The 20,820-nt window shown below is 45.1% G+C and overlaps 1 protein-coding gene across 3 annotated transcripts in view; it reads right to left on the bottom strand.

Moving 5' to 3' along the window:
* LOC134840088 (ankyrin repeat domain-containing protein 50-like) overlaps nucleotides 1-20,820 on the bottom strand; it is a 142,243-nt gene that overhangs the window by 25,654 nt on the left and 95,769 nt on the right. For 2 of the 3 annotated variants that reach the window (XM_063855777.1, XM_063855780.1), the window contains exons 2-5: nucleotides 5,313-5,475; nucleotides 5,076-5,166; nucleotides 4,953-5,006; nucleotides 4,817-4,887 (exon numbers count right to left, since the gene is read on the bottom strand). In XM_063855777.1, coding sequence (XP_063711847.1) covers nucleotides 4,817-4,887; nucleotides 4,953-5,006; nucleotides 5,076-5,166; nucleotides 5,313-5,444 — 348 coding nt within the window. In that variant the 5' untranslated portion in view covers nucleotides 5,445-5,475. The remainder of the gene's footprint in view (nucleotides 1-4,816; nucleotides 4,888-4,952; nucleotides 5,007-5,075; nucleotides 5,167-5,312; nucleotides 5,476-20,820) is intronic. The other variant, XM_063855778.1, reaches the window with a different exon arrangement.

Below are 20,820 nucleotides of genomic sequence, written 5' to 3'. Positions count from 1 at the left end.
AAAAATTGCATGTAACTCCTTTTGCGGGACATCTGTCCAAACGTTCTCTTGCGAAATTTTGTTGGTCGCAGTTGTAGCATCGATTGTTATGAGAAAAATTTCCACCTCGATTTGATCCTCGCCCTTGGTATGAGCCCCGGCCCCTAGCGCGATTGTTATGATATCCTCCACCGATTATTACGACTGGTTCAGATTTGATCTGGATTCCGCCGCCTCCTGATGACAATCCTTGGGCTCCCACCGATCCCGTGGCAACATAGGATGAAGCAGGAGGCTCCCACCGATCCCGTGGCAACATAGGATGAAGCACGAGAGAGCTATCCGGTAAACCTCCTCCGGTGTTTTTGTTGACCTGCATAGTTCTTTTTGTGCTTCACGGTTATTCATATTGACAATGAATACATCCCTTAGTATCCGGTCCTCCAGTGTTCCAAAATTGCATCGCGCCGCCAGTCCGCTTAGTACGGAATGGAATTGCTCCAAACTTTCGTTAATAAACTGTTTCCGAGAGAGAAGCTGGTATGTCTCATTTCTTTCTTTCTTGAATTCCGTTTCCAGTGAGTCTATCATCCGTGGGTAACGAAACGTCGAGAGATCCAGATGCGGTCGTCTTTTGTGAAGTTCGTCTTGCCCCTTTTCCCCCAGACACAAATACAGATTTGAAATTAGTACTTGTTCTGACTCCAGTCGATTCTTACCATCTACTTCCGCGGGCAAAGCAGTAACTTGGGCGGCTGTGAGAGTCACTGCGTAATAGTAGTTCTTCGGGTCTATTGAGTGCTTAGCTACCATTCCCCATTGGAATCGGTTAATCCAGAATTCCCACATCATAGGCGGTTCCGTAAATTTCGCTGGCCAAAATCCGGTGATACCCAGTGGATTCTTCCCCCCACCTGAGACTGCTGGCTGCGCCATGTCGGGAGTGAGAAAACGCTAGTCGTCCAATTGTGAATTCCAATACAAAGATAGTCAACTTAATCTTACAAAGTTAGCATAGAGAGTGGTTGTAAAGAGTATCCAAGGGTGACAGACTTGTTCCAAGGACAAACACCAGCTAATAAATTACTTTCGTATCAAGAGTGACAGTTGATTGACAGCTTGCAAATATGAACTAAATAACACTATACAACAGTCCACTCTATCAGAACTATTACGAGCATATAACTGTTAAACCGACACCATAATTAACCTAGCTGGTTGGAAAAATGTTAAAGAACAACAAAACCGACATCTACACAACATTTATTATTTCGTACTGTTTTTAGACTGATGATGGCGTGAAGCCGAAAACGTTTTCGAATAGATTATTAATATTGATCCCTGTTTTTTCTACTATCAGCCTTATCAATGTTCCTCTCTTGTCGACTTTTGAAGTGACGGAGTTTTTGCCGCGTGTTGGCGTAGGAGAGTGAAGCTGCTGGACACGAGTCTACGTACCAATTTTCTGAAGAAGTGCCTTGATAACGACTACATTCCAAGGTTCTAGCTGTTCCGGACCCCAGAGAATGGTTGTTATGATGAGCGGATTAATCGCAACTTTCCAGAGAAGATTGCTACGGAGGGGGCTGGCCAAAGCTCATATCAATTAAGAGCAACATATTAGTGAGCTTGATGAAAATCGTTCAGTCCAGCCAAGCTGATTCCTTCGATTTCTCACCACTCCAGACGAGGAGTTCTACAATTGAGAAAACAGCAGACGGAGAAGCATTAATTGAAACTCCACTGTCGGCGGAGCAGGAGCGCCCCTTGAGGCCGAGGGGTCCCACTATTCGGGTTCCTAAGGCCGTCCACGTTCCAGACTTTGTTGTGGGCCTCTTATCTTTAGGTCCTAAGAATCCTGGCGGAGACGGATTTAGTGAGCTGTCTTTTTGGGAAGATTTTGAGTTGCTTGAGCTCCTTAGGAGAGGTTTACACCGATGTACTGAACAAAACGAATGCTGCTGCGATTTGGTATCTTTCGGTGGCAAAGAAGACTCGCCCGGATCTGCATTTTTCTGCCCTGAATTTCTCTATTTTGAGCAACACTGACTACTATGAGAAACTAGATACTGTCACTTCCGGTCCCCAGTTTACGGAAGTGAAGTCGACTGATCGTATTATGCTGAAGACGGAAAAGAAGTTCAATTGAGCAAAGAAGACTCGCCCGGATCTGCATTTTTCTGCCCTTAATTTCTCTATTTTGAGCAACACTGACTACTATGAGAAACTAGATACTGTCACTTCCGGTCCCCAGTTTACGGAAGTGAAGTCGACTGATCGTATTATGCTGAAGACGGAAAAGAAGTTCAATTGAGCAAAGAAGACTCGCCCGGATCTGCATTTTTCTGCCCTTAATTTCTCTATTTTGAGCAACACTGACTACTATGAGAAACTAGATACCGTCACTTCCGGTCCCCAGTTTACGGAAGTGAAGTCGACTGATCGTATTATGCTGAAGACGGAAAAGAAGTTCAATTGAGCAAAGAAGACTCGCCCGGATCTGCATTTTTCTGCCCTTAATTTCTCTATTTTGAGCAACACTGACTACTATGAGAAACTAGATACTGTCACTTCCGGTCCCCAGTTTACGGAAGTGAAGTCGACTGATCGTATTATGCTGAAGACGGAAAAGAAGTTCAATTGAGCAAAGAAGACTCGCCCGGATCTGCATTTTTCTGCCCTTAATTTCTCTATTTTGAGCAACACTGACTACTATGAGAAACTAGATACTGCCACTTCCGGTCCCCAGTTTACGGAAGTGAAGTCGACTGATCGTATTATGCTGAAGACGGAAAAGAAGTTCAATTGAGCAAAGAAGACTCGCCCGGATCTGCATTTTTCTGCCCTTAATTTCTCTATTTTGAGCAACACTGACTACTATGAGAAACTAGATACTGTCACTTCCGGTCCCCAGTTTACGGAAGTGAAGTCGACTGATCGTATTATGCTGAAGACGGAAAAGAAGTTCAATTGAGCAAAGAAGACTCGCCCGGATCTGCATTTTTCTGCCCTTAATTTCTCTATTTTGAGCAACACTGACTACTATGAGAAACTAGATACCGTCACTTCCGGTCCCCAGTTTACGGAAGTGAAGTCGACTGATCGTATTATGCTGAAGACGGAAAAGAAGTTCAATTGAGCAAAGAAGACTCGCCCGGATCTGCATTTTTCTGCCCTTAATTTATCTATTTTGAGCAACACTGACTACTATGAGAAACTAGATACTGTCACTTCCGGTTCCCAGTTTACGGAAGTGAAGTCGACTGATCGTATTATGCTGAAGACGGAAAAGAAGTTCAATTGAGCAAAGAAGACTCGCCCGGATCTGCATTTTTCTGTCCTTAATTTCTCTATTTTGAGCAACACTGACTACTATGAGAAACTAGATACTGTCACTTCCGGTCCCCAGTTTACGGAAGTGAAGTCGACTGATCGTATTATGCTGAAGACGGAAAAGAAGTTCAATTGAGCAAAGAAGACTCGCCCGGATCTGCATTTTTCTGCCCTTAATTTCTCTATTTTGAGCAACACTGACTACTATGAGAAACTAGATACCGTCACTTCCGGTCCCCAGTTTACGGAAGTGAAGTCGACTGATCGTATTATGCTGAAGACGGAAAAGAAGTTCAATTGAGCAAAGAAGACTCGCCCGGATCTGCATTTTTCTGCCCTTAATTTCTCTATTTTGAGCAACACTGACTACTATGAGAAACTAGATACCGTCACTTCCGGTCCCCAGTTTACGGAAGTGAAGTCGACTGATCGTATTATGCTGAAGACGGAAAAGAAGTTCAATTGAGCGTTGCAGCGGCTTCATCGCAATGGCGAAATCTCTCATGAGGTTTTGCAGAAGATTACAAGCTGTGGCGTTCAACCTGCTCGGTTGTATGGGCTTGCCAAAGTTCATAAGGATGGCACTCCTCTCACACCCGTTCTTTCACTCCCAGGAAACGTGTATGAGAGTCTCACCAATTTCCTTTCTCGGTTTCTTGAGGACATTGACTAAGCCAAGATTGAGTGTTCCACGTTACCGATCAAGGAACGTTTGTGTGAGGTTGTCTTGGATGAAGATGAGGTGCTGATTTCTTTTGACGTCGAAATCCTGTACACCAACGTTCCATTTGACGAGTTTATTGCGATGGCTGCTGACATTTTGTACAAGAACCCCCAGAGTTCGACAAAGCGACATTCGTCGAGTTGATGGCTTTGGCCGTGAAAAATTTCGTGTTGCAAGTGCGGGGGGATAGAAGGCCCAAGTTGACGGTTTAGCTATGGAATCGAAACTGGCCGTTTTCGCAGCCAACATCCGGATGAAGGTTTTGAACAGTACATAGGTGGCAGCCGAAAAGAAGAGGTCGATGATCAGATTGGTGCTCTCCTTGTTGAAGGCTCGGTCAGGCATCCATGTGGGCAATGAGTTATTTATGATTGGCACTATGTTTCTTCAATTTATACCATTTGGAGAAAACTGAATCATTAGATTTTTTATACAACTCGCTGAAAGTTAGTCATTCAAATTTTTAGTGACCTTTGATAGTGTAGTTTGCTTTCCTTTTAACGGAGGATGTGAGCTCAGGATTAAAAAAACTCAAGTCAAACCGCGAAAAAACAAACCTGGGCGCGAGCAAATTTTAAGAATTCCTCCTGGAAAAAATCATCACGACCTACATAAGTGACAATCATTTGTTCTTTTATGATTAAAAATTCATCATGACTTATATAAGTGACAAATACTTCTTTCTCTTCTACCTCAAAAGCAGTTAGTAGCTTGAACAATTCAACAGTAAAAGCACTGGAGGCAAATGACTTGAAAATTTGACGCGCAACATTGACTCACCTTAGAATGTTCTTGGAAAACCGCTGCATGCAGAGGTGTCCATCGAGTGGCAGCATTTTGAAAATTTACATCTAAAATAAGTATAAACAAATATTGACTTCACAAATTCTGTATATTTATAAATTGAATTACTCGCCAGCTTTGAACTCTATCAGTCTGGAAACCAGATCCGAGAAACCCCAAAAAGCACCTAAAGTCAAATATATAAATTCTAATACAGATTTAGACGATACAAATCAATTGCAGATAATATACAAACAGGTGTAGAGATAGTATTGCAGAACAGCTCTCTGGTTTTCCAAAGTTAACTCGGGGCAGCTGATTTGTTCGCCCAGAAGATCAACTATCAGCTAAAAGAAGTAGATTATCATTTATCATGACAAAATATGACGAATATTACCGACCCTAGATTATGGGGCACAGGTGCAAAAAAATTAATTCTGAAAAAGGAACCTTAAGGGTAACTCTCCCAATCCCTTATCAATTCCGCACATACCAAGAAAAAAGACGCTCTTACATCGTCATGTCCAATTTGTGACATAGATGAATTCCCCAGTGCATAACTTTTTGTCATAGCCAGACGATCTTGAACCTCTGACAAAACTGACAGAACTCTGTCCCCTGACATCTCAGCTACAGAACTGATTCCATGACAATCTGGATATATGAAATAGATAAATGGCAAACTAACACAGGCTAGGCGCAGGGAGAGTTATGAATAAACATTAATTGCGAATTAAAGTGAATTTTAAAAACGGGTTGGTATGTCATAATTATATTACAAATATAGCGTAAATATTGATACAAAACACACGCACAGACTGTGTGCCAGTCGGTCATATCTGGAAGTTTGACCTTGAGGGACACGAAAATACGTGATTTTGGAGTGAAGTTTTATTTTTCAAAATTTCGAATGGAGCCTGTCATGCTCAGTTTTCTCGCAACAACTGAAAACACAAAGTGAAAAATCAGAACGACCGAATTTACAATTGCGGGAAATTACTTAAGAAAACAGCAGGAAATTGCTATTCGCAATTTCCAGATACAAAATAAGACACGAGTAGAGCCGTCTTATCCTGCAATAGGAGGCGAGATACTCACGAGAGAAGAGAGCAATTATTCAAACTGAACCAGAGTGAACCTTCAACGGAAAGGTGGACAGCTGGAGTGTCCCAATGGTTCAGACTAAAACTTCAATTCTAGAGTCTAAACTTATTTCTGTAATTAAAACTGATTAGTAGTGAACTTATCAAGTTATCTTATTTAATTCTCGAGTTGCTCATCAATTTAATTACTCCTTGTACTCGAGTGCGTCGACATGTGAGTTCCAAATTTAGTTTTCTCGAGTGTGTTTTATGATTGTTATGTTGAGATAAGGCGAGTTTTAGGTTGATCCATCTGAAATGGATCAAGGTTCCACTGTCCTATAAAAAGTAACTTAACGGATTGTTCCGACCCTGTTTTTAACGGCGTTCGTGTATTTTGGGTATTTTGAGACCTAAGTATGGGAACGTTCTTATTTTCTAGAGTGGGGGATATTTTGGTAGTAGCCTTTAAGCTGTAACGGGTTCTAGTCTCATGTCGCAAGCGAACCGAATTGGCTCCGACCGTTCTTGAGGTAGAAAAACACAAGAGATAGTGTCCCTGACTCTTGAGCCAATGGTTATAGGGCCAATTTTTTTAAGCCTCATATGTGACCGAAGTAGGCGACTGTTACATAGTGTTTTTATGGCGCTCCTGGGTGTTTTTACGACATCATGACTACGGAGTCGAACCCACTTGACACAGCTCCGGGCTGCATGCCCATTCTAGAGTACCGGTGGTACGGTTCTGCGGGAACGTGTAAACCTTCCGGTTCTACCGTGATAGTTTTTTAAGAAAACTTGAGAAAAATTCCGAACGAGGCCTAGCTAACCGAGAAAGGGGGGTGACTAGGGGGACAAAAACACGAGCAAAAAGACAAAAAGTGAAACAAAAACCAGAAAAAAGTGTAGAAAAAGGAACAAAAACCATAAAACAAAAAAGACAGTGACTTTCATACCAGATCATTTGGATCAAACCTTTATATTAATTAAATAGTATACCCATACTGTTTTATAAGACCGATCGTTTCGATCAATCTAGCAATCTAAACCAGTGACTTCAATAAGGTGCCCAAGTGGGGGGCGTTGTTAAGGGTTTTCAGATAGATTGCAACCTAGCCAGACCACTAGGAGACTTGACTGGAAAGGGTGACCAGCTAAGTGGGAAAGTGGTTCACAAGGACCGAACCGGACCACTAGGAGACTTGACTGGAAGACGTGACCAGCCGAGTGGGAAAGTGGTTCAGAGGGACTGAGCTGAACCGCTAGGAAACTTGACTGGAAGAGGTGACCAGCCAAGTGGGAAGGTGGTGCTGCTGTCAAGTGCAGTGCACGTCAATGGAGACAACCAGCACGGGATCACAACAAGAGGACGCACAGGGGTGTTCTCAAGTTGGGCAAACGGGTATCGTTAAAATCCACATTACATTATAGGAGATAAGTGTAAAATTGGATAAGCGGAGCCCCACTGTTTTGAGGAAGTTTTTACACAAGCAGTCCTGGAAACAGGTCTACGGTTTTCTCTAGAGAGGTTTAGCACCCGGCGTTTAAGGGATTTTTCGGCTTAAGAGGGGGGCTAAAGAGGGGGGAGGTTAGAAGGGGGCTGGTTAGGTTAGAGGTTAGCGGTTATAAATTGTAAAAAGGGGAGACACATTAGAGTAACTAATTGTTCGGCATCGTCGATTTAGTTACATTAGATACTTACACGCGTTGGTTAGAAGAAGCGGATATCCAATTTTAACATCAGGTTAAGGTAGGTACCCTGGTCGGATCGGTAGGGGGGAACGGAAATAGACAGTTTTTGTGATACCCCATAAGTTCGCAAGCAGGGGGGAGGAAAACGCGTGGCAATCGGATACCAGACATTTTTTCGGACAAAGATTGACATCTGTCAACCTTGAATTTTAGGTGAATTCATCTCTCTGTTTTTGAAATTTTTCCTGTTTAAATTTTTACGTTTTGGTGAAAATTTGTTTTTGGTATTTTAACGAACAGGTGATCACAAGATACCTGCGGGGAATTTAGGGTTTCAAATAGCCTGCAACATCGAGAGGTAGATAAATACAGGGGGGTCAGTATTTGGGTTTTGGCCATTAAAATAGGGATTTTGGGAAAATTTTTACTAGAGCTCAAGTGGTGGTAAACGGTACAGTGGTTCAAGAGTCCCTAAACCGAAGAAGAAGAGATCCTATATCCAGACACTCAGTGACAAGTCTTGGGACAGTACCGAAGTAGTCTTGGGACATTGCAGTCTGGGGACAGTCTTGGAGCAACGCGGTCTTTGGACAGTCTCGGGACAGAGCAGTCTTGGGACAGTCTTGGGACGGTGCAGTCTTAAGACAGTCTTGGACCAGAGCAGTCTTGGGACAGTCTTGGACCAGAGCAGTCTTGGTACGAAACAGTCTTGGGACACTAGTCTTGGGACAGTAGTCTTGGGACAGTGGTCTTGGGACACTGGTCTTGGGACAGTGGTCTTGGGACAGTAGTCTTGGAACACTGGTCTTGGGACAGTGGTCTTGGGACAGTGGTCTTGGGACAGTAGTCTTGGGACAGTGGTCTTGGGACAGTGATCTTGGGACAGTGGTCTTGGGACAGTAGTCTTGGGACAGTAGTCTTGGGACAGTAGTCTTGGGACAGTAGTCTTGGGACAGTGGTCTTGGGACAGTAGTCTTGGGACACTAGTCTTGGGACTGTAGTCTTGGGACACTAGTCTTGGGACAGTAGTCTTGGGACAGTGGTCTTGGGACACTAGTCGTGGGACAGTAGTCTTGGGACAGTAGTCTTGGGACAGTAGTCTTAGGGCAAGGGTCTTGGGACAGTGGTCTTGGGACACTAACAAGAAGTACTGGGACAACACTGAATAGTCTTGGGACAGTAGAGAGAAAGTCTTGGAACAGTATAAAGAAGGGGGTACTAAAAGAGTACTAAGTCAGGTTGAAGTAACCAATTGCAAAATCAAATTTTCTATCCAATCCTAACATATAGAATTTTCAAAAGCTCAGGAAACGTTGTTTTTAGCAAATTGTAAACTTCTTCTTATAAAATTTTGTCAAAAGAGGTTTTAACCTTAGAGTAGAATTTTGTAGATAGTAAAACTGTAAATAGAAACAATTGTAAATAAAATTAATGAGGCGGAGCGGGCTACCGGTAGCTGAAAAAAGATCTACTGAAGCGAAGACAAAATATAACTCGTCGATACGTAAAACAACATCAATGGGTCCGAAGGTAACAAAGAAGAACTTTTCAGTTAGTATGGTCAACACGAGGAGTACTACGGAGAACAGAGCAAAAGAGGGCACGGAAGGGGAACGAGTAGAACCCACCATCGAGATTGAACTAGAGACACCGGATCAAAGTGTGGATGAAGTGGGAAAGAAAACGACGGAGTCAACTCCGATGCCCAATGCGGAAGAACCTAATCCGATGCCCATGGAGTTCTCACCGATAGACAACGTGGAAGACACAACAGGCAACACCCCAGAAACGGTGAAGGAGGAGTCTCAAGCAAAGAGAACGTCTTTGAATGAAAGATTGGCGATGATGGTCGGAATGAAATCGAGAGACGCAGCAGTGGAGGAGACGAAAGCCGAGAAAAGCAAAACATTCGGAACAGTATCCACGAGAACGACAGAGACCGACCAAAACGAGGATCAGAAAAAACCGGGACCAGCGACCGACTACAGGACAACAACGGACAATGGAACAACTACTCTTGAGCTAAGCGACCTGATGGCGAAGCTAGATCAGATAGACGAGAAACTGAAGCACAGCGAAGAGGATAGAAATGTGATAAGGAAGGAAATGAGAAATAACAAACATGAGTACCTGGACAGCTATTTCCATCTAGCGAGAGCAACAGAGGAAAAGCTTCAGCAGATGTCTGACAAAGTAGACACCACTGATGGAGAGCGAGATAAGAACATCAGAAAAGACATGCGAGAAATGAAGCAGCGATATGACATAGTGAATAGCCAGTTGGGGAGTTTGGAAACGAGAATGGATACGATGAGTAGGGACCAGGCTGAGAGCTCAAGTGCAATACAGACAAAGTTAGACGCTATCTTGAGGAATTCAACACCACAAGACAGGCCAGCGGCGGAGCGGACACAACGTAATAGAGTTGACTTCGTGGAACCACAAAGGAACAAACGACAGTTAACACCGTTACCAGTACCCCGGGAGGCTGCGAGAACGGCACCGGTGGGGGCAAAGGCGATTATAAAAAGTGGAACAGCGAACACAACAAGTGGTCCAGGAGACTCCACGACTCACAACAACGTGGGACCGGATGCCATGACATGGGCAAGCACCTGGGAAATGATGAACAGGACACTAGAAGCCTTCGCTACAAGGAACACCGACTCGAGTGACAGAGGAAGCAACAAATCCAGGAAAACTTTCAAGAAACCAAAATAATTCAAAGATGATTCAGACGGATGCATTGACACTTGGGTAGAAGTCATGAGGTTGCACTTGAAACAAGACAACTTGAACGATGAGAGGCAAGCATGCACAGCGATACTGAGCAACCTGGAAGGCACGGCATTGAAATGCGTGGTTGCGAAGAAAGAAGAGGAACGCGATACAGCGGACAAAATCTTCGAAATATTGTTAAATCGATTCGGCTCAGGCATGAAGGGTCATCAAGCGATGATGCGATTTGAAAAGGGAAGGCACGAGGAATCGATAGACAGGTTCCTAGATGATCTTGAGGGCTTGAGAAGAAGGAGTGACCAGGAAGAATCTACCAATCGAAGGAATTTCAGCATCGCCTCAAAGTTCATTGATGGGGTAAAGAGTGATGACTTGAGGACGATGTTAGCAACATACTATACATTGTCGAAAGACAGTGCACCAACTCCAGAAGAGATGAGGCAGAAGTCAAAAGAATACATGCTAATGAAACCCAAGAAATACTCGTACTCAGACAACAGGAATACGCAAGGGGGGAGTCAGCCACAAAGGTCGTCATGGTACAAGCCCAGAGATGACATGGACAAACGCAGATCATGCGCGAACTGCGGGTCAGCTGACCATCATGTGGCGGATTGCACGACATACAAACAGGGCATGAAGAGTTTGGGATATGCACCCGATGTGGAAGATATGAGCCAGATGGAGGAACACGAGTTCTATAGTGGCTTGATCATCAAAATAGGTGCAAGATGCTTCTTCTGCAACCAAGAGGGGCACTTCAGAATGGATTGTCCCTTGTTCTGGGAAGCGGTCAAGGACCAGAATCACCCCAAACATAAGTTGGCATTAGCGGCGGTGCAGAATCAGCGGAACAGGCAAAACGAGTTTGAATCTAGGAACTTGGGGGCACCAAACACCGAATTGCCGACGAAGACAGTGAAAGCTGTTACACATGTTAGCGGTGCGTTAGAGTCCGCGGCCGGAAGCTCTCTAGAGATAAATTATGGGAAAGCGGCGACGGAAGCAATTGCCAAAGTGAAACAAGATCTGGCTGCGAAAGAAATGGAGGAACGACTAAAGTTGGAGATCGAAAGACAGAATTTTAACGAAGCATTAACCGGATCGAACTCAATACCAGAGGCTAGAACGGGCTCAATGAAGACCGGGAATTGTAACACCGTGAAAATGGTGACAGGTAAACCTTTTGGAATATCGAAAATCGGAGCAAGAATAATGTCGATAATCACAGTGGGCGGACACGAGGTAACCAGAAACTTGAGCGAGCCGAGCGACCAGACGATAATGCACATTGACGTGTATGCAGACTACTTGAGTGGAATAAGTCCACAAACGACTTCCAGAGCGCTCAGGGCACTACTCACGAGAGGGGGCAGCAAGTCGGTACGTGTTGATAATAGGTACACTGAAGCTTATGGTCCACACGAGGTCATGCTAAATATAGATGGAACGCGATACAGCGGACAAAATCTTCGAAATATTGTTAAATCGATTCGGCTCAGGCATGAAGGGTCATCAAGCGATGATGCGATTTGAAAAGGGAAGGCACGAGGAATCGATAGACAGGTTCCTAGATGATCTTGAGGGCTTGAGAAGAAGGAGTGACCAGGAAGAATCTACCAATCGAAGGAATTTCAGCATCGCCTCAAAGTTCATTGATGGGGTAAAGAGTGATGACTTGAGGACGATGTTAGCAACATACTATACATTGTCGAAAGACAGTGCACCAACTCCAGAAGAGATGAGGCAGAAGTCAAAAGAATACATGCTAATGAAACCCAAGAAATACTCGTACTCAGACAACAGGAATACGCAAGGGGGGAGTCAGCCACAAAGGTCGTCATGGTACAAGCCCAGAGATGACATGGACAAACGCAGATCATGCGCGAACTGCGGGTCAGCTGACCATCATGTGGCGGATTGCACGACATACAAACAGGGCATGAAGAGTTTGGGATATGCACCCGATGTGGAAGATATGAGCCAGATGGAGGAACACGAGTTCTATAGTGGCTTGATCATCAAAATAGGTGCAAGATGCTTCTTCTGCAACCAAGAGGGGCACTTCAGGATGGAATGTCCGATGTTTTGGGAGGCGGTCAAGAATCAGAGTCATCCAAAACACAAGTTGGCGTTAGCAGCGGTACAGAACCAGAGAAACAGACAAGGTGAATTTGAGACGAAAAATCTAGAAAAACCAAGTGCGGAACTGCCGACGAAAACAGTGAAAGCTGTAACGCAATGTAATAGTGCAAATGAAGCCACGGCAAGGAACGCCCTAGAAATAAATTATGAGAAGGCGGCAGCGGAGGCTATCAACAAAGTGAAACAGGACCTGGCAGCGAAAGAAATAGAACAACGGCTGAAGCAAGAGATCGAAAGACAGAAAATGAACGAAGCATTAAGTTGCACGCAAACAATACCAGAGGTTGTAGCGGGGTCGACAAAAAATGGAAACTGCAACACTGTAAAAATGGTTACAGGGAAGCCATTCGGCATAACAAAGATTGGGGCAAGAATAATGTCAATAATCACTGTGGGCGGCCATGAGGTAACGAGAAACTTGAGCGAACCAAGTGACCAGACAATAATGCACATTGATGTGTACGCAGATTACTTGAGTTGTATAAGCCCACAAACAACTTCTAGATCATTGAGGGCACTACTCACGAGAGGGGGTAGCAAGACGGTACGAGTTGATACCAGGTACACAGAAGCTTATGGTCCACAAGAGGTGATGCTAAATATAGATGGGATCAACATCTATACGAAAACGATGATAACAAGTGATGAAGATCTAATAGGGCAAATCTACGTGGGAAAAGAAGAGTTGAAAGTGAGATCGATAGGACACTGCGCCATGCTTGAGGAAGATGCATTGCACATCGGGACAGAGGCAGATGTGACAGCACATGCGCTTGACATAAGTGGCAAGAAGACTCAGTTACGTGGGTTACTTGATACGGGAGCAGTCTTGAGTTTTATACCAATCGAGACTTGGGAGCTAATGGGCTTCAACAAAAATGATTTGATAGATTCAAGAATACGGTTGTCAGCTGCAAACAAAGGGGCGCTGGGGTTGTTGGGCAGAATGCCGATAATAGCCCTGAATCTGGGGGAACGTAATCTGTGGATGAGCGTTCTTGTGGTAGAAAAACTAGATGAGTCTGATCAATTTATTTTAGGCAGAGGTTTCATCAGGAACTTTGATGTAGCGATTGATCTAAACAACGCAATGTTCAGGATACGGAACCCGGATAGGAGGTACGCAATCAAACCGGTAAATTTAATAATGGCAAATGAGACCAAAGCACCGGTATTCTTGAGTAGGAGAATGAGGCTAAAGGCGAGCGAAGCGGCGATCGTAAGCTTACGAATGAAAAATTACAATAAATTAAGTGACAACAAGCAGGTATGCATAGTCCCAAATCCAAATAGTCAAAGTGCTGCTGTTTTAGGAAGATCCTTCTCGATAACGAAGAGCGGGCTCTGCAACAGCGTCTTGTTGAATACTCTTGACATACCAATAACAATCCGGAGGGGGAGGAAGCTGGGATATGCTTTACCTGTGAAAACTCGATATGAAATGACTGAAAACCATAAACAAAGTGAAGTTGTTGATTGTCCCAATCATAGGGACAAAATTTGTATCTTGAGACGATTGAAGAAAACAAAAGGTTCATCAGGTCTTGTAAAGTCACTTAAGTCAGAGACAGACGATGGACTATCGAGCTGTTCGAATTTCCCGGAACGGCCCACACTAGATGAAATGCAGAGTGATAAACCGGTCCTACCGGAAATTGAACATTTAAGAGGCAAGTTAACGGACGAACAGCTCGAAGCCATCAAGGACGTACTAGAACGGAACGAGGAAGTTTTTTCAAGACATAAGGCAGACATCGGGTGTTGTAATTTTGTTGAGCATGAAATAGAACTTGAGGAAAACGCAATACCGCACAGAAAGGGGGCGAGGCCCATGACCCCACACAAATCGGATGCGTGTAGAAAGGAGATTGAAACGCTACTAGAGTATGACATGATAGAACCATCCAAATCACCTTGGGCGTGTGGAGTATTGATGGCCAAAAAGAAAGTCGACCAGTTGAGGTTTTCTTGTGACTTTCGATACCTGAACTCCGTCACGGTGAAGGATGCCTATCCCATACCTAGGATTGATGAGAGCCTCTCGAAGTTAGGTGATGCAAAATTGTTTACGACTCTTGATTTAGGCTCGGCTTTTTGGCAGGTACCACTCAGGAAGCAGGACAGGGACAAGACAGGGTTTACCTGCGAGTTGGGTCTGTTTCAATGGAAGCGGATGCCGTTTGGTCTTTGCAATGCTACTGCCACATTTCAGCGGTTGATGGCACACGCGCTGATAGGCGTGACGAAGAAGTACGGCAATCTGGTAATGTGCTATGTGGATGACGTGGTAAAAGCGACACCCACACTGGAAGATCATATTGAGAGACTTGACGAATGAAGAGGTCGGGGCTAAAGTGCAAACCATCAAAGTGTGAGAACTCAAGGTTTCGATAAAATACTTGGGCAGAATGGTGGACTGACACGGCATCAGACCAGATCCAGACGCAGTAGAAGCAGTTCTAACTTGGAAATCGCCAAAAACGGAACAGCAATTGATGAGCTTCCTGGGTTTTGCAAATTACTACAGAGAATTCATCAAAGGCTATGCAGACAAGGTTTATCCGATGCAACAGTTAATGAGACACAAGGGCAAAAAGTTCACGTGGAACAACGCAGCAGAAGAGTCATTCCAGAGAATAAAGAAAGAGTTGTGCGAGGCACCGGTACTAGGGATGTCAAAGAGAAAGGGATGTACGTGCTGGATACGGATGCGTCGGTAGTAGCGATTTCTGGAATTCTCCATCAGGAACAAGAGTGGAACGGGAAGACAGTCTTGAGACCAATAGCGTACGGGAGCAAAGTCCTAAGTGACACGGAAATGAAGTGCAGGGCACCGAAAGCGGAGATGTTTGCGGTGGTTACCTTTGTCGAGAAATATAGAGCATACCTAGTCAGCGAGCCATTCAAGCTGCGAGTCGACAACAGGGCACTAAGCTGGCTGAAGACGTACTCAATGGACCAAAGTTACATTGGGAGGTGGATTGTTCACCTGGACGGATACAACATGATAATTGAGCATAGAACACGAGACAAACATCAAAATGCTGACAACTTGAGCAAAAAGACGGAGTTCTACGAGAGACAAGAACAGAGGGAGGCAGATAGACTTGATATCAAGGATGGCTTCTCCTTCATGGACAAGGAAACGTACGACAGTCTTCCACTCACGAGATGGTTGGACAAATCAGGCAAACCAATAGAAGATCACCCCGAATTACCAAAAGAAACCCCAGAGAAAACAATCTTGAAAAAGAAACGAGGGATGCCGATAGGAATAATGCTCAAGTCAAAGATCGTAAGGGAGATGCTCAAAGCAAAAGGCTATGATCTTAACCAGGTGGAGACGGGAGAGGCACAAATAGACGATGACATAAATAGGTTACTCGAGAAACTAGCAGATGATAAGCCCGTGATCCAAGAAAATGGTAAGGAGGAACCTGAGGTCACAATACTGCGAAAGAGCGGGATAGTTAGTGATGGCAAAACCTCGAAGGTGACTAACTATGATGGGAAGGAAGTGGTGCAGTCACTGGTTGAAAAAATCCCAGCCGACATACTTGAACAGACTCGGGTTAGGAAAAAGAGAGTGGAATTCAAGGAAGAAGCTGATTACCTGGGACCAGGTCAAGAGTCCGGGGAGCGGTCCACGTCCACGGAGGAGGGAAACACTGAAGGAGGAAATTTGTCCGGGGAGTGTGAAATGTGGGATGAGGACTCGGAAGAGAGCAGCGACAATCAAGATAGTCTATGCATGATATTGGCAGAAGAAAAGATTGAACACCGCGACAGGGAATTACAAAAAGATCCGTCCTCAGGAACCTTCAACTTGGACGTACAGTTAGTACGAGGAGGTGAAGAACATGAAAGAATTGCAGTTTCGAGGAAACCATTCAGGGAACTATCATGCAACTCAAATGTCAGAACAAATCTGGTGCCAGAAGATGACATGAAGATAGTAAAGAGGATAGTATGCGTGAAGCTGAATGACGACATCCACAACCCTGGGGAAATGAATGGGCAGATCATGGCACTGAAGGAACATGTCAAGGCGAGATATAGGCTGTCGGACCTGATAAGAGCCCAGAAGAATGACAAGATGACAAGTAACCTCTCCAAATGGATCCGAATGGGGTCCAAGGAGAAAGGGGAACTTGAAGAAGACAGCTACAAGATCCTGAGCCAGTTTTACAAAGAGAGGAAAGAGTTACTCTATCACACGGCTGACGGGGTGGTAGCATGCAAGAGAAAAGACGAGGAGAAGATATTACACAAACACAACCTCATCATAGTACCGCAATTATATCAGACAGAGGTGCTGTTCAGATCGCACGACCAAATGGGGCACCAGGGGATAGACAAGGTGTAACAAAGAATACTTCACAGGTTCGATTGGCCAGGATTGAGGAAAGCTTGTGAGAGGTGGGTGAATGCATGCCTGGCATGCCTGCAAGTGAAAGACCCAAGGAAGATGAAATTCGCACTCAAGTCGGTGGAAAGCTCGGAATTTAATGAAGTGGTGCAGATAGACCATCAGAAGATCTGTATGACGGAGTCAGGGTATAACCAGATACTGGTTTTAATTGATCACTTCACAAAGCTGGCAGAAGCGGTGCCGTGTCAAACAGCTTCGGCAGAGGAGACTTGTGACCACTTGATAACCCATTGGATATCGAGGTATGGTTGTCCAATGACTTTTCAGTCAGACAACGGCAAGGCCTTTGTGGGGGACTTGACTAAGGAATTAATGAAGAGGTTACACATTGCTCAAGCACACTCAACGACTTACCATCCTCAGACCAACGGGCTGGTAGAGAGACAGAATAGAACTTTGGTGAACATGCTGAGGGTATACTGCTCATGGTACATGACGGATTGGGATAAATATCTGCCGCAAGTCGTAGGGGCATACAACAGTACTCAACACTCAACAACGGGCATCAGTCCTTTCATGATGTTGACAGGCAAAGAGAGAGCGATGCCCCTGACATTCTTTTACCCGGAATATGAGGGGAAGAGGACGTCGCCTGAAGCTTACGTGAAAGAAGCGATCAGGAGACAGCAGGAAATAAACGAGCTATGCAGGAGGAACACTGCGCAAGCACAAATGAGACAGCGCAAGATATATGATGAAAAGATATTTCAGACGAAGCCATATGAAGTGGGCCAGTACGTGTGGGTTTTCCAGAATGTTATACCGCCCAAAGGGACGAAGAAACTACTCAAGACATCGAGAGGACCATTCATGATAACGGAAGTACATGAACAAGGACGGTTCTATCGCTTGAGTACTGGGCGAGCAGCACATTTTGAGAACCTGAAGCCTCATGTCCCATCCCCAGAGGACTGGTGTATACCAAAGGACATGGAGGGACTAGAGTACCTACAGGTGGAGCCAGCATGTGAAGAGAACGGAAAAGGCACCAGAGACAAGAATGATGGCAATGAGAACTTGAGTTTGGATGACAATGAAAAAATAGAAGCGGACTCTGAAGCGGAATCTTTTGTGGAAGAAGACTGGAACGATCCGGAGCAAGGTGAGGTGCCGAAGTGGACAGAACCAGACTTATCAATACCGGCGGGGACAAGGAGTGGCAATCGCAAACGCACAGGCATGAGGTATAACAGGTATGGGGACGATTTCCTGATCGATAAGATACAGCCCGATGACCTAGGCAAAGAACTAATAAGTGTGGGCGAGCTGGCGGCAGATGGTGAATGGTAAATCATCGATAATAATGAACACTACCCAAAGGAAGACTACTCGACACCGGAGCGGGAGACGGATTTAGAACAGAGCGAGATAGAGAGGAGGGAGAATACGCACCTGAGGATATTAGAATGGATGCGCGATGTCAAGAACGGAAGCGAAGAAGGACAAAGCACACAGCAAGTTGACATATCAGCGGGGAAGTACATGAAAACGGAGAATCCTCTTTTCGGCTGGACGGCAACAGACAGCCCGCTCGACATTCCGCCAGATAATTCAGACCCAGCATCATCGACGGGGACGTCGATAAATATTTTTGTCCGGGGAGTGGGGGTAGGACTTACATACACCGAAAATTTAATGATAAAGAAATTCAGGGAAGTGAGAAAAACGTGCGGACTGGAACTGGATGGGGAGGAGGCCGAGCCTACCATAGAACGGAATTTCAAAACGAAGTTTGAAATACCAAACGAATACTCGGAAAATATCCTGATAACGGATAATGACTTCATTCTGTCAGATAGGACTAGCGCAATCTGTATCACGGCGGACATGAGTTTCAAATCAAGACTGGAAAATTACTTCAAGAGAGAGTACCAGAACGTGGAGTTTCTGATTAGACAGAGACCGGGACTGGGAGGAATGGCCGCGCTTCCACCATCAGTAGCACAAGTCCCCTGCAAATACCTGTGCTTCATAGTGACGAGGGTCAATGACAGGAACGCGATCGATCCCGAACACGTGATGTTGGCACTAACAAGACTACGAGACTTCATGATTGAAAGAGGGATAACGGAGGTCTCAATACCGGTGTATGACCCAAACAGGGGCAAATTGAGCCCAAGGGAATTGTACGCTATCCTACACGTGGTCTTCGCAGAAACGGAGATAATTGTAAATCTTCATAAGAAATACTACTTGAGCATTGCCTGAGTCGGCTACACGGTGGTCTCGAGCTGGGCAGGAGGGGAGAATCTCGAGTTAGGTGTGGGGGTACAAAACAGGTAAAGAATCTTGAAGGTGATTGGCATGACAATTAAAGTTTTAAATGATTGATGGTGCTAAAACATAAAATGAATCTGCATGTTTTTAGAAAATTTCCAATTGAACTATTTTAGTAGGACGAAAAGGAAAGGGTTTTAACTATAGTGGTTAAGGGGGTTTTTAGGTTAGGAACACAGCCTGTTAGTCTAAAAGTCGGGTGTTATTTTCAGATTGATTTGGTAAAGTCAAATTGACTACCCAACTGCATTCAATTGAAGAAAGGAAGTCCTTAAACGAAAACGCAAATTGAACGACGCTTCAAGAAGTAATACTCAAGTTGCTAAGGTAAAACTCAAGTTGCTAAGGTAAAACTCAAGTTGCTAAGGTAAAACTCAAGTTGCTCAGGTAAAACTCAAGTTGTTAATACTCAAGATCACCTGGAAGTTACAGAAATGGCAGATCGATTCTGGAAGTCCATGCCATCGGCTTTGAAAAAGCCCACACTTGATGAGTTGTACAGACGCCTGAGGGACCTGGATTTCACTCAAGTGGATGAGAGAATGGCAGTGATGCTGAATGCCATCCTCCAGTTGGAGGAACAGGGCGAGTGCCGGGAGTCTGCGACAGAAGCGGTTTTGATGGTCGGCTACACCACCGATGGAATATCCAACCAAGAGCAAACCAGATGGCTGTCTGGAACGTGGATGGAGCAATAAGGGGGTTCGACTTGGCAAGGAACCCTGGCTTGAGTAACAATACCGAGTATGGTGCAGGGGAGTTCCCACTGCCGATCAGACCATCAGTCAGATCTACAGGCCAGAGCACGAGTAAGATACCATCGATGTCACGAGCGCAACAAACGGGTGAAGCGTATCCAGACCTCAGTATCATGAAGAGAGAGCTTGAGAGGACTCAGCGGGAGAGGAACAAGGCGAACCTCGACCGGGATACCTCGACCGGGATAAGAAAAATACGGAAGGCAGATACCACAGGCACAATCGGATGGACTGGAGCACGGCGCAGAGAGACAGGAGAGATTGCTTCCATGAGGCGGCTTGGGTGGAATACCTCACGCAGCCACGTGTGCCTGAGGGGGCGGTCCACCTGATCATAGGGGACACCTTGTTGCGGGTGCTGACCCGGATTCAGTCCCATTGGCAAACGCGGATCTTGAGTTTCGCTGGAGCTGCGACGCCGCAGATGTTAGCAACACTTGAGATGCTAGGGATGGCAAGAGTATACACGGTAACTCTGATGGCCGGGACGAATGACGTGTCTAGGGGGGAAGCAAGGAAGGTGACGAGGCTGCATGACAAGATGAGCTGCATTCTTGAGGAATTGCGGATTCAAATGGATCCTGCCATTCTCACGGTGTGCACCATTCCTTATAACATGAAAGCGGACCAACATGCAATTGAGATGAATACAAAAGTGCGAAACCTGAATGAAATAATCAGGCAGATACACCAAAGGAGCGTCCTCCCCGTTGGACTACTGGACGTAGCCGAGCAGATGGAGCGATCTGCTTTCCCTGACGATGCATCCTCGGATGGGATTCACTTTGACAGGCCCAGAGGGGTGGAGTGGTTACATGACGTCTTCCAAAGGCACATAAGCGCATTGGAGGCAGAGTTGCTAGAGACGGCCCAAGT

The sequence above is a fragment of the Symsagittifera roscoffensis genome, chromosome 2 (genome assembly GCF_963678635.1).
Source record: "Symsagittifera roscoffensis chromosome 2, txSymRosc1.1, whole genome shotgun sequence".
NCBI lineage: Eukaryota > Metazoa > Xenacoelomorpha > Acoela > Convolutidae > Symsagittifera > Symsagittifera roscoffensis.
Note: the sequence above shows the minus strand (reverse complement) of the source record. Positions and strands in the feature narration are given on the sequence as shown.